Source organism: Protomyctophum parallelum (assembly GCF_964188405.1).
Source record: "Protomyctophum parallelum genome assembly, chromosome: 15".
NCBI classification, from domain to species: Eukaryota; Metazoa; Chordata; class Actinopteri; order Myctophiformes; family Myctophidae; genus Protomyctophum; species Protomyctophum parallelum.
The window spans coordinates 5511528-5524731 of NC_139710.1; the positions used below are offsets into that span (position 1 = coordinate 5511528).

General features: G+C 40.8%; 1 protein-coding gene across 2 annotated transcripts in view; it reads left to right on the forward strand.

The window, feature by feature from the left end:
• Positions 1-2295: 2295 nt before the first annotated feature.
• The window catches only part of LOC310871587 (histone-lysine N-methyltransferase SETDB1-A-like), a 29859-nt gene continuing 18950 nt past the window's right edge, over positions 2296-13204 (forward strand). For both annotated transcript variants that reach the window (XR_014570313.1, XM_083783196.1), the window contains exons 1-8: positions 2296-2530; positions 4122-4400; positions 5003-5154; positions 5720-5947; positions 6101-6493; positions 7075-7224; positions 9322-9520; positions 9738-9811. Coding sequence is in view for 1 of the 2 variants with exons in the window: in XM_083783196.1 (XP_083639322.1) it covers positions 4222-4400; positions 5003-5154; positions 5720-5947; positions 6101-6493; positions 7075-7224; positions 9322-9520; positions 9738-9811 (1375 nt within the window). In the remaining variant the exon portion in view is untranslated. The remainder of the gene's footprint in view (positions 2531-4121; positions 4401-5002; positions 5155-5719; positions 5948-6100; positions 6494-7074; positions 7225-9321; positions 9521-9737; positions 9812-13204) is intronic.

Here is a 13204-nt window from a genome sequence, read left to right on the forward strand (position 1 = left end):
GTGACCCATAGTAAATAAACAGCTTAATAGAAGTCCAGAACACGACCTAACATATCAAAGTAGCCTTGTAAAAATGAATTTCAAAGAAGGAACTTTACTGGTCGTGATTGTGATGGGAGGGAGATGGGGACATTATAGGCACTATTGGACAAGTGGATGATGGTGTGATACACACTCATGGATTGTGTGTCAAATACACATAAAAAGAGATGCCAGCAGTGCTAAACTGATATTTGCCTGAATTCAATTTAATTCAGTCCTCCCCCCTCTTTACAATTCAGTTAATTACAGACATCATTCTAGGACAGGTAATTCAATTCAACTCAGCTCAGCTCAACAGAATAATAGTCCATTTGTAAACAGAACGTTCAATCCCTTTGTATGTTTTATTTATTGAAACAATAGGAATGTTGAGAGAGACATGAAGTTTAGAAGAAGTGGTAAATGGAAAAATGGACTACATTAATATAGCGGATCGCTTTGCATTACATGAATGTATACATTCACCCATTCACACACTGATGGCGGAGAAAACCATGCAAAGCAGTGAAGGCACCAACCTGCTCATCGGTATCATAGACATAGAGGTTCAGTGTCTTGCTCAAGGACACTTGAAGATGGCCGCCTTACCTCCTGAGCCACTGCCGCCCTGTGGCTTTGGTTAGATTCAATACTTGGCTAGCAGGGAGGGCCTTGTTGACAGACAGACAGACAGACAGACAGACAGACAGACAGACAGACAGACAGACAGACAGACGCCTCATTATGACAGGAATATCTGCCTATACCTGCATGTCAAGTCCTCTATTGCCACTCCTCAATAGGGCCTTTTGTTACCTCTCCTTCTGCTCCCAGTCTGCTACAATCCACTTCCCCCTGACGCCGTCAGCCAATGTGAAGTGCTTGCTGCAGTTAGGCGATATCACACAAAACTACTCTCTCACCTAAATCAGTCTCAGACAATGTTATTTTTCTTTTCGAAGATGGTCTCTGTTCACTTTATTCAGTGTTCTATATCACATTAACTCCCTCATCCCGTGTGTGTGTGTGTGTGTGTGTGTGTGTGTGTGTTTGTGCGTGCGTGCGTCTTTCTGTCAGCAAATGTCACTGTGCATGACTGTGTTGGGTTCAAGTATAGTGAGATTGAGAAGCTAAGACTGCATTGATTAAATTCAGCTCATGCCTGCTGAGTATGAGCCTGTTACAGTGTTACAATATGAATGTGAGAGTACTTCACACTATCTGCATTTTAACCTTTATTTATCCAGGAAGCTGAAATGTCTAGCCATATGGTGGTGAGGTTGAGATTTTGTTGTACTTCACCCTCCAAAACAAGTGGAGAAACCAGGCATCATCATCATCATTATTATTATTATTATTATTATTATTAATAATAATAATAATCATATTATTATTATGTGGCGCCCTCTAGTGTTTAAATATCAAAAATTAAATTGGAGCAATGCGTCAAGAAACAATACTCGTCAATGGGGCCGCCATGTTTTGTCCGGTCAGGTCAAGAGTCAAGACCACCTTAAATATAAGCCCACATCACGTCACTGCGTTTTACTGGGTTTTATAGTTTTACTGAGGTTAGGGTTAGGTTTGAACCATGCTTAATTGGGTCGTCCACTCACAGTTAACAGTATTTGTATTGAGTTTGTGCTTGAAATGTACTGTAATTTTGATAAATTTTCAATCAATCAAAAAAAAGGTTAGGTTATAGTTTTACTTTGTAGCCTATGTATTTTACTTGCATTCAAGCAAGAACAACCTTTTCTTTTTAACCGAATGTGTTCCCACTTCCCAGATTTCAAGTGCCCAACTGAACTAACATACAGGAGGTGAACTTCTTAAAATGATGTGGTTTTATTTTGTCTTTAGTATTTACCCTCATGCACATTTTTTGAAGTATGAGAACGGACGGACATTCGGCCAATGATATTTGGCCACATGATGATGACATGACACATGATCCACATTCCACAGCAAAGAGAATCTACATGCTGTTTCCTCCCCAAATAAAAGCACTCGGAGTATGCATGCAACGGTTATGGACCTATCACCTATGGACGCTATTCCTTGTGTGAGAGTAAAGCATCCCGTTGAATGAAGCTACATTAAAAAAAAAATATATATATATATATATATATACCGGTCCGGTATATCATAAATCATGCTGTTTCGTGTTTGGTGCCGAGAGAGCGCACCGGTTGGCTAATATTGTTTCCGTATGAGATTTTCATATGAGCATGCGCATTAGCGCTAACGCGTGTTGGGTTTGTAGCCGTAGCTACAGCGTTAGCGTAGCGGAGGAAAAAAAGGACGATTGCGCGCTCTGCAACAATAACATCTACTAAAACTAACGCTTCATGCGTAAAATGTACATTTTAATTGACAAGATCTAGATCTTGCCATTTTAAATGTGTTAGATAAACATTCCCACGTACCGGGTTTGTTTTCTTAACAAGCACGTTATTAACTGAGAAAGCAAGATGTTTTGGTTCAAATAACAAATAGGCTAACGTGGGTGAGTATAATGTTTACATAACTCTAGCATGGCTCTTATTGTGTTGTTGTACTTGTATGTATTCAATTATATATTATACACCATTAAAAAAGTCTCAAGGCTCGTAAATCTCGATCGAAGAAGAGTTTTCCCACAAAAGCAAAAAGTAGTAAAGTAAAGGGCATTGCGTCTCGAGCCAAATTCCTTTTAAATGTATTTCACTGCGCTTGAAGCTTAGCAGCAGCCCTAGCCCTCCAAGCAGAACCCAATGGTACTGAAGTTTCTGACATTTTTGACGACACAGACCATGGGGTCCTCTTCCAGCAGTACCCTGCCACCTGGTACGCGGACATAATAAAACATAAACACCGTTTACGGCCTGTCTGCGCTCTTTGACGACTTTTTTTCGTGTGAGGGCTTCTGAATCTGTGAACTATAAGTACCTATACATGCTGCTGCGAATATCTCCTGTGGCGCGGAAGCCGTTAAGTATTTTTAATCTTTGTTTGACCGATTTGGTCGCTTTGATTCTTCTCTTCCTTCCTTGTTTATTGACACCTCATTGTACCGCCTATCTGGCTAGCTAGTGGCGCTATAGCTATGACAGAGCAGATCAGAGGCAGGGACGTAGCCGCACAAGCCAACCGCACACCGGGAGGCGGAACAATAAACGGTAAACAAACAAGAAGAAATAAAGCGACCAAATCGGTCAAACAAAAATACTTAACGGCTTCCGCGCCACAGGAGATATTCGCAGCGATTTGTATAGGTACTTATAGTTCACGATTTCAGAAGCCCTCAAAGGAAAACAGGCCGTCAAACGGCGCAGATACGATGTTAGTGAGCATATGTATGGCCGCGTTCCCATACGAAAATATAAATATGAACAGTGACCCTACACAAATCAAAATTTCAGAAAAGCTTTATGGAGGGTTCCGACTTCCGAGAGGGGCTAGCAGCAGCCCCAACATGGGATGTGACACCAAAGCCGCAAGCAACTTAGACGCTATCTGCATATAAGTTTAATACAATCATATTAATACTTCCGTGTTATGAATGACATGAAAGGGCCCCCATAAATCTGAATCACCCACCCACCCCCTCACTGTATATGTTTTTGTCCCTCTTCCTCTATGATGATTTCCTGTTTTGAGCTATATAGAAGTGTATATTTGTACGTCTCTAAATGTTATGATGAAGAATTGAACATGGTGGACCCTATTGTAAACCAGTGTAATGCTTTATGGTGTCGTCCACAGTTAACAGTTTTGTATTGAGTTGTGCTTGACATGTACTGTAATTCTCCAAACTGATAATAAGTACTTCAATCAATCAATGGGCTGTCAATTTTAAGTTTCTTGCGGCTAAGAACACTTAGATTACATTTTCGTGGAGGTATTAATTCATTATCGGCGGTAATCCAATAAAATATCTCCACTTTCCCTCCACTTATTAATTTACACTCTATTTATTGAACATTTTACCCTTTCGTATGTTTATTCTCCATGACCTTTACTCGGATCAGGCACATTTTTAGGCACATTTTTAGTTGCTCAGTCTGCTAAACACCTGATTTGAAGCCAAACCTAAACATATGCAGTGTGTGTTACAGATTGGGAAGATTTCACTGAGCAATTGAATCCACATCATCTCAACCCAACCGCCTTGGATTAGGAGTCAGGTGCCAGTTTGTCACAAATGTTACAGTCGTGATGGAGGGTGGTGATGATAAGTTGGTTATGACTCGAGAGGATCTCCGAAGATGGATCAAGGAGAAGATGAAGGAGAAAGGGAAGGAGCTGTTGGACTCGTCAGTGGTGCAGGGCAGCCGGCTACAACCCCTGTTGGACAGGACAGAGAGGCGGCAGAAAGAATATGAGGATGTCCGAAAGTGAGTGCCATGACTGACACACACTCTCATGCATAGATTAGATATCTATCTCTATCTCTATCTCTATCTCGCTCGCGCGGGCAAGCGATAGTTCATTGAGGCAGGCATTAGTTCCCCTCATTCATTCCCCCTAGTAATTAATTCTGCTTCTTTAAATCAGCTCCCTCTCCAGGCCTTCACTCATTCGCTACGAGCTATATCATCCACGCCCTCATTCCCACAGTGCAATTCAGCTCTTCTTAATCAGCCTCAGCTCACTACTCATTCTCCATGCTGAGCTGTCAAAGCAGCTCATGCAGCGTCTGCATGAAAACTTCCCCACCTCCCCGGCCTCCTCCCTGTAGTTCTTAGTCCAGGAGTTATTGTATTGTTTGCGATTGTGTAGATTCACTATGTTGAATCATGTGTTATTACTGTGTATTGTTGTTCACGGATTATTGTATCTTTGGCTCTGCTCGGGGGGGTCATTGATATCAGAAGTGTGTCTCGGTAAACAGAAAATCGGAGATATCAAATGTGATTATGGTCAATCTGAGCTGAAGTGTCTCAATGAAATATATAGAACTGAACAAAATATTGACATCCTTGATTGTGCCTGGCAGGGCAGTGGACGAATGTGAGGCTGTTGTGAAGAATCTGTACAATACAATAGATTTGGAGTACAGAGACACTGACTCGGAGGATGAAACACCCCGCACAAACACTGATGGAGCTGCGGTGAACAGACTCGACGATGATGATGCTGTAGACCGCAGTAAGGATGTTGTTTAAAATATTAAATGGAGCTTTATATGTTTTATTTTGTTACGAAGAAAATGTATCAAGTTTTCAGATACATTTCTGTTATACAGTATTACAGAATAATGTATGTGTAGAAAAGAGTCATCCTCAACAGCAACCAGAGACGAAGAGTTCTTATTCATTTAACCTTTTATTTACATTCTCGGAGAATCAATTGAGGGAGACCCTCATTTACAATGATGCCTTATAATTGTCACAGTGCTGCCTGTCCCTTCAGTCATTTGTTTAGCAGCAGCAAACTAACCTAGAACTCTACCTAACAGTATGTTTGAGCAAATTTTTATTATAAAAAAACAATCTAGTGTTTCAATTTATCAAATTGCGGCTACTGGCTGCCTATGTCAGCAATTTATGTTTTCTTTTATCCAGCAATGTATTGGTATTCCAAGGCAAAGGCCATCCAATTGATGACATGCTATGATTTCACTAACAATCCAAGTGATGACATGTAGTGAGTTTATTTTTTTATTCTTTTTACATTAACATTTATTATATTTTCACACTTTTCTCCTTCCTAGGTGGTATGCCTCATTTAACGCCATATAACGTTATCCCATCTGAGAGCCTGGTGACTTCTGTTTCTGTTTCCAAGTCACAACACCTACAGACTACCGGGGTTCAGAATTCACACAAACCCCCACAAAGAGATGAACCTTCCACCTCAGAAGATGAAACACTCCACACAGATGATGATGATGATGATGATGCTGCTGCTGCTGCTGCTGCTGCTACTGCTGCAGATAAGAGTAAGGATGTTGTGTCGACATGTTATTACTTCACTAACACGAAGGCATATAATACTATGATTTCAGTAACATAATCAAAGTGATGGCATGAAGTGATTTCAGTATTTGAGTATATTATCATTTTTCACATTTTCTCACTTTTCTCCTTCGTAGATGATATGCCTCATTTGTCTCCATCTCAAGACCCAGAAAGAGATGAAGCTTCCTCTACTTCACAACCGTTGATCACTCGCCGTTCTCTCCGTACCCGGGTGCCAGTGAAGAAAAGCACCTACGAGGAGGTAGACGAAGAGGACAGTGACAGTGATGATTCTGAAACGCAGTGGGAACCAAAAGAAGACAGCAGCAGTGGCTCTGATTGGATCGACTCTGACTCCGAATCCCGGTCAAAAAAGAAAAGAGACGAGCAGACACTGATGCCAAAAGTGAACACCAATATCACAAGACACTACACTGCACGCAACGTGACTCTTTCACAGACGAATATTGTGACAACCAATGAACTAACAACAAATGCATCCACCACAACGCCAAAGCTAAATGGAGGTAAACAATGGATTTTCACTTTTCATGCATGTTTGCAACTACAGTGCTTCAAATATAATCCTCATTCACTGTAGTCATATGGAAATGCTGCAATGTTAATGTTTTTTTCTTTGAGTCACTGATGTATTCACTGATGTGTATTTAAAGCTGTTGCTTTATTAGAGAGAAAAAAAAAATATATATAACGGCCAGATACAATGCATCCCTGTGAACTCGTATCATATTCCAAATCACAAACGGAATGACCATTCCACCCCAATTCTTATTCACATGTCAAGGGTGGTTTACTCAACAGATAGCCCAAAGCAATTCCATTTTCATCCATAGGTGGCGCCGCAAATGCAGAATTCTAATTTTTTTTGTGCAAAAACATGCTTTTTGGGGGATAAATCCGTTATGTTTGCGATAGAGTAGCCTACGTGAGCTATAGCGAGACAGGACAGTAATGTGATCTATTACATCGCAGTTGTAAAAACTAAAAAGACATTTGAAGGCAATACAATTATTATTTTGCATTGTACAGTGATCTCGATGAACAGTTATTTTTAACCATCCATGATTTGTGGTCCTCTATTTTGCAGTAACTTCCTGTGCACGGGTGGATTCCTCCAGCCCAGACACAACCCGCCCCAACCTCCCAGAAGAGGAGATAACGGTTGGCATGGATATCTTAGCCAGGAGGAAGTCCAGCTTCTGGGATAAGGGAAAAATATCACAAATCATAACAGAAGGTGTGACAATGTTTTCAGCAGGACCTATGCTTAATGATTTAGAATGGAATATTGCCTGGTTTATGGTTTTGACATGTAGGCTATAGGGAGAAAGGTTTCCCAGTAAAATACTGTACACAGTGCAACATGCATTTGTTTGATTCAGACCTCTCTGTGATCTTTAAGTTGTAAAGGTGAATTTTAGTAGATGTAGGCTTATCTATCCAAACTAGATCTTCAGCCAATATGCATTTCCTTCAAATTCATTCAAGGGACATTTCACCGCTGCAGTCACTCAATGTTAATAGTATTTTTAGTAGATAACAGTAGCACAATTTGAAATTTGCACCTTATGGCCAGAAAAATGAAGTCTGTGTATTTGACTAGATTGCTGGATTACTACAGTGCCTATAATGCTTTGTTGCACTACTGCTTGTGAAGGCTGGGTGAAGGTGTGACTTGAAGTACAGGAAGGAAGTGAGAACACATTTTCATGACAAATTTCAGTCATGAACATGGCACGATTACTAAAATATCTGAAACAAAGGGGGCACGTGGCACAGTTGTCGCCTCACAGCTAGAAGGTCCTGGGTTCGATTCCCGCTGGGGACGCTGTGGGCACTGGAGGCGTGTTCCCTCCTCCGCGTCATCAGTGCCCATACCCGAGGCGGGGGTTGGCGATAGGGCCTTTCTGTGTGGAGTTTGCATGTTCTCCCCGTGTCCCCTAGGGTAGATACCCTCACAAAAACATGCCGTAATCCTGGTCTCTAAAACTACCTCCCCCTGGCCAGCCGGGGCGCCTGATGGAGGGGAAAGGAACTGGTCGGAATAACGTGTCCCTTCCTCACGCTACGTCCGGCCGGGGAAATTCCCCTCTGTCAGGTGAAAAGAAGCAGCTTGGACTCCTCATGCATAGAAGGAGGCATGAGGTCAGTCCGCTGCCCCCCCAGGTTGGCAGAGGAAGTGTAGCGCCCAGGATTACATTAGATAATTGGCACTGGGTGAAAAGAAAACTGGGTTACAAAACCGTGGGATAAAAATGTAAGAGAAAAATATATATATATATATATCTAAACACAAAGTACACATATAAAAACTCCTAACATCATTACAATAAGATCTGGTTGCAAAAGGGGTGAAGTGGCCCTTTAACTGAGTGTCAACCTGAAGTGATGCCCATAATTTGCACACTCATTTCCCTCCAAAAGCACTTTCACTTCTGCCCATATATACTGTATACATACATACTACAAATTCAAAAAGGTATGCATGTTGTAGAAATTGGTGTCTCTTGACTGAACAGATGGCGCCACTAGATAATATTTCAGAACATATCTACTGTACTGTGACAATATTCTAGGGCCAGGATGTGGTGAGTTATGCACTACGTACTAAAGCGCTTTAAAGCGGCAAGCCTGAGCTAACGTGTTAGGTTTCTGGTCTAGAGGGGTGGGTTGCGTCTGATTTGCGCACGCCCTGATTGGATCTCACCGATCTGTCCATCAGCCCCGGCCCCTCCTCTTCTCCTCTAGTGCAGCGCTACGTCACATCATTTGGAGCGACGCCCACCCGGAAGGGTTGACTCCCACTTCTAGACCAGAGCGGCCAATGCGTTCCCCCAGGCTTTCAATGAAAGGAAATGAAAGCCTGGGTACCGAGTAGGGCTGACCTTCCAAAAGCGGCCGCTTTTTTTTAAATGACTATTCGATTAAAAAATTTAAAATCGATTCCCGTGCGTATCGATTGAACATCGATGAATCGATTTTTTTTGGTCAGCCCTAGTACCGAGGCTAGCAAACAGTCGATGCCAGCGTTCCCACATTCACACACCAATGGAGGCAATGTGGGGTTCAATGTCTTGCCCAAGTACACTTCATGTGGACAGGAGGAGACGAGATTCGAACAGCCAACCCACGGGTCATTGGACGACCTGCTCTACCTCCTGAGCCACAGCCCCCTTTTTGCGTTTGCTCTAGTGATAACTGACTTAACTGACTTAACTGCTACCCTGTAGGCCTGTACTACTGTGACCCTCTCACTGTTGTCATAAGACATTAATCAACTGGTCTATTTTAAGCGTTTCACACAATCAACACAAGGTCAATTCCTCATTCACAGATGATGTGCAGAAGTACGAGGTAGATTTCGGGGAGGAGAAGATCCTGTTGTCTGGACATCAAATTGCGTTTTGCCACACAGTGGCTGTGGACCGGCTGTACGTTGGTGCTCGCGTGGTGGCCATGTATCAAGAAGCTGATAGGTCCTGGTATGATGCTGGTGTCCTGGTGGATCTCCCCAATAGAAAGAACCGGATGAGGTTAGTGTGTGTGGGTGGGTGTACATCCATGTGGTGAATTATCCTATCATATTAGATTTGTGTGTGTGATTTGACACTTAGTCTATTGTGATAATGAATAATAACGGCAACAAGGGTACACCTCTGAGACGGTTGACCAATGAGTATAAGTTACAGTAGAAGTTTTTAGCTCAATTCCAGTTATGGGTTTTGAGAAAAGAATGTTTCTATCTTTCAGGTTCCTGGTCTTCTTTGATGATCACACTCCCTCCTATGTTGGTCTGACTATTCTTCATCTGGTGTGCCGACCATGTAAGTTGATTGTAATTATTGATCAGGCAAGGCTGCCTGATGGCATATACACAGTCATCAGTAGGGGAATCCCAGTAGTTGAATGACAAATGTGTCCAACTATTTACCTTGCGTTTTGTTGCTAAATGAACCATGTGCAGACTGCAGAGGACCATCAACAGCATAGAGGTCTGTTGCAATCAAACTGCTTGATGATGCATAATTCTCCTAGCAGTGTTTTGCTCATTCAGTCATTACTTGCGCAAGCAGAGCGCGCAAGTAATAATTTCGCCCGGTCTCTTCCGCCGTGACAGCTGTCCCGCCATTCGATGTTTATGCAGAAAAACATAAAATCTGTGCCTGTTTTGCTGGGACCATACGACCACAAATGACCATATTTCTTACGTCATAATTTAGAGCTAGTCATACGTATACTATATACATAATCAGTAAAAATAAAATGGCAAATTGTGCCTGATCTGCTGGGACCAGAGTACGTGGTGTGTATATGTATGACTAGCTCTTAATGATGACGTAAGAAATATGGTCATTTGTGGTCGTTTGGTCCCAGCAAACCAGGCACAGATTTGCTGTTTTCTTGCATAAACATCAAATGGCGGGACAGCTGTCACGGTTTTTGGCGCAAAGTAACCACAGTATACCGCTAATCAACTTACAACTACACACTCTATATAGTATATGTATACGTATGTCCTACGTCATCATTTACAGCTAGTCATACGTATACTATATACATAATCAGTATAAAATAAAATAGCAAATTGTGCCTGATCTGCTGGGACCAGAGTATGTGGTGTGTATATGTATGACTAGCTCTCAATGATGACGTAAGAAATATGGTCATTTGTGTAATCTGGTCCCAGCAAACCAGGCACAGATTTGCTGTTTTCTTCCATAAACATCAAATGGCGGGACGGCTGTCATGGTTTTTGGCGCAAAGTAACCACAGTATACCGCTAATCAACTTACAACTACATACTCTATATAGTATATGTATATGTATACGTATGTCTTACGTCATCATTTAGAGCTAGTCATACGTATACTATATACATAATCAGTAAAAATATAATAGCAAACTGTGCCTGATCTGCTGGGACCAGAGTACGTGGTGTGTATATGTATGACTAGCTCTTAATGATGACGTAAGAAATATGGTCATTTGTGTAATCTGGTCCCAGCAAACCAGGCACAGATTTGCTGTTTTCTTGCATAAACATCAAATGGCGGGACAGCTGTAACGGGTTTTGGCGCAAAGTAACCACAGTATACCGCTAATCAACTTACAACTACATACTCTATATAGTATATGTATATGTATACGTATGTCTTACGTCATCATTGAGAGCTAGTCATACGTATACTATATACATTATCAGTAAAAATAAAATAGCAAATTGTGCCTGATCTGCTGGGACCAGAGTATGTGGTGTGTATATGTATGACTAGCTCTTAATGGTGACGTAAGAAATATGGTCATTTGTGTAATCTGGTCCCAGCAAACCAGGCACAGATTTGCTGTTTTCTTGCATAAACATCAAATGGCGGGACAGCTGTCACGGTTTTTGGCGCAAAGTAACCACAGTATACCGCTAATCAACTTACAACTACACACTCTATATAGTATATGTATATGTATACGTATGTCCTACGTCATCATTTACAGCTAGTCATACGTATACTATATACATAATCAGTATAAAATAAAATAGCAAATTGTGCCTGATCTGCTGGGACCAGAGTACGTGTTGTGACTAGCTCTCAATGATGACGTAAGAAATATGGTCATTTGTGTAATCTGGTCCCAGCAAACCAGGCACAGATTTGCTGTTTTCTTGCATAAACATCAAATGGCGGGACGGCTGTCATGGATTTTGGTGCAAAGTAACCACAGTATACCGCTAATCAATTTACAACTACATACTCTATATAGTATACGTATATGTATACGTATGTCTTACGTCATCATTGAGAGCTATTCATACATATACTATATACATAATCAGTAAAAATAAAATAGCAACTTGTGCCTGATCTGCTGGGACCAGAGTATGTGGTGTGTATATGTATGACTAGCTCTCAATGATGACGTAAGAAATATGGTCATTTGTGTAATCTGGTCCCAGCAAACCAGGCACAGATTTGCTGTTTTCTTGCATAAACATCAAATGGCGGAACGGCTGTCACGGTTTTTGGCGCAAAGTAACCACAGTATACCGCTAATCAACTTACAACTACATACTCTATATAGTATATGTATATGTATACGTATGTCTTACGTCATCATTGAGAGCTAGTCATACGTATACTATATACATAATCAGTAAAAAATAAAATAGCAAATTGTGCCTGATCTGCTGGGACCAGAGTACGTGGTGTGTATATGTATGACTAGCTCTCAATGATGACGTAAGAAATATGGTCATTTGTGTAATCTGGTCCCAGCAAACCAGGCACAGATTTGCTGTTTTGTTGCATAACCCATTCTGGGCGGGAACCCCTATTTGTATCTTACCCCCTCAGGCCGGGCACTCATATTTGGGTTCTGTACAGTATGTACAGTATTCAAAAATGTAAAAAAAAATATTCTGCTATATCAATATTTGAAGTTTTTTCAGGAGTTAGGTCAGGATTTAGAGGCGTTTTTAGAATCGGCCTTAGGCCTGAATGGGATAAACATCAAATGGCGGGACGGCTGTCACGGTTTTTGGCGCAAAGTAACCACAGTATACCTCTAATCAACTTACAACTACACACTCTATATAGTATATATATGTATACGTATGTCTTACGTCATCATTTAGAGCTAGTCATACGTATACTACATAATCAGTAAAAAATAAAATAGCAAATTGTGCCTAATCTGCTGGGACCAGAGTACGTGGTGTGTATATGTATGACTAGCTCTCAATAATGACATAAGAAATATGGTCATTTGTGTAATCTGTCACGGTTTTTGGCGCAATGTAACGACAGTATACCACTAATCAACTTACAACTACATACTCCATATAGTATATCAGACAGATCAGGCACAATTTGCTATTGTATAACTGCACTCAATGATGACTTAAGTAATACAACATTATGTTTCTGGGGTGTATAATAGTAACGAAAGTGTCAAAAAGTTAACCATAAATGTTAACGTTAGTGTAGTGTGCAAACAATTAAATACAAATCCAACTACAGATTACGGAAGTATTTTAGATCATGTATATTTTAACAAATGTGAAAGTGTTATTACAGAAATTGAAGTTAGAGACACATATTACTCTGATCATGATTTAGTATTAATATCACTATAGTCCAACATGAAATACATTTAAAACAATTGACAATTTACAATAAGTAATACAATAATTATACTGTATAATATATTTTAATTCAGTTTAT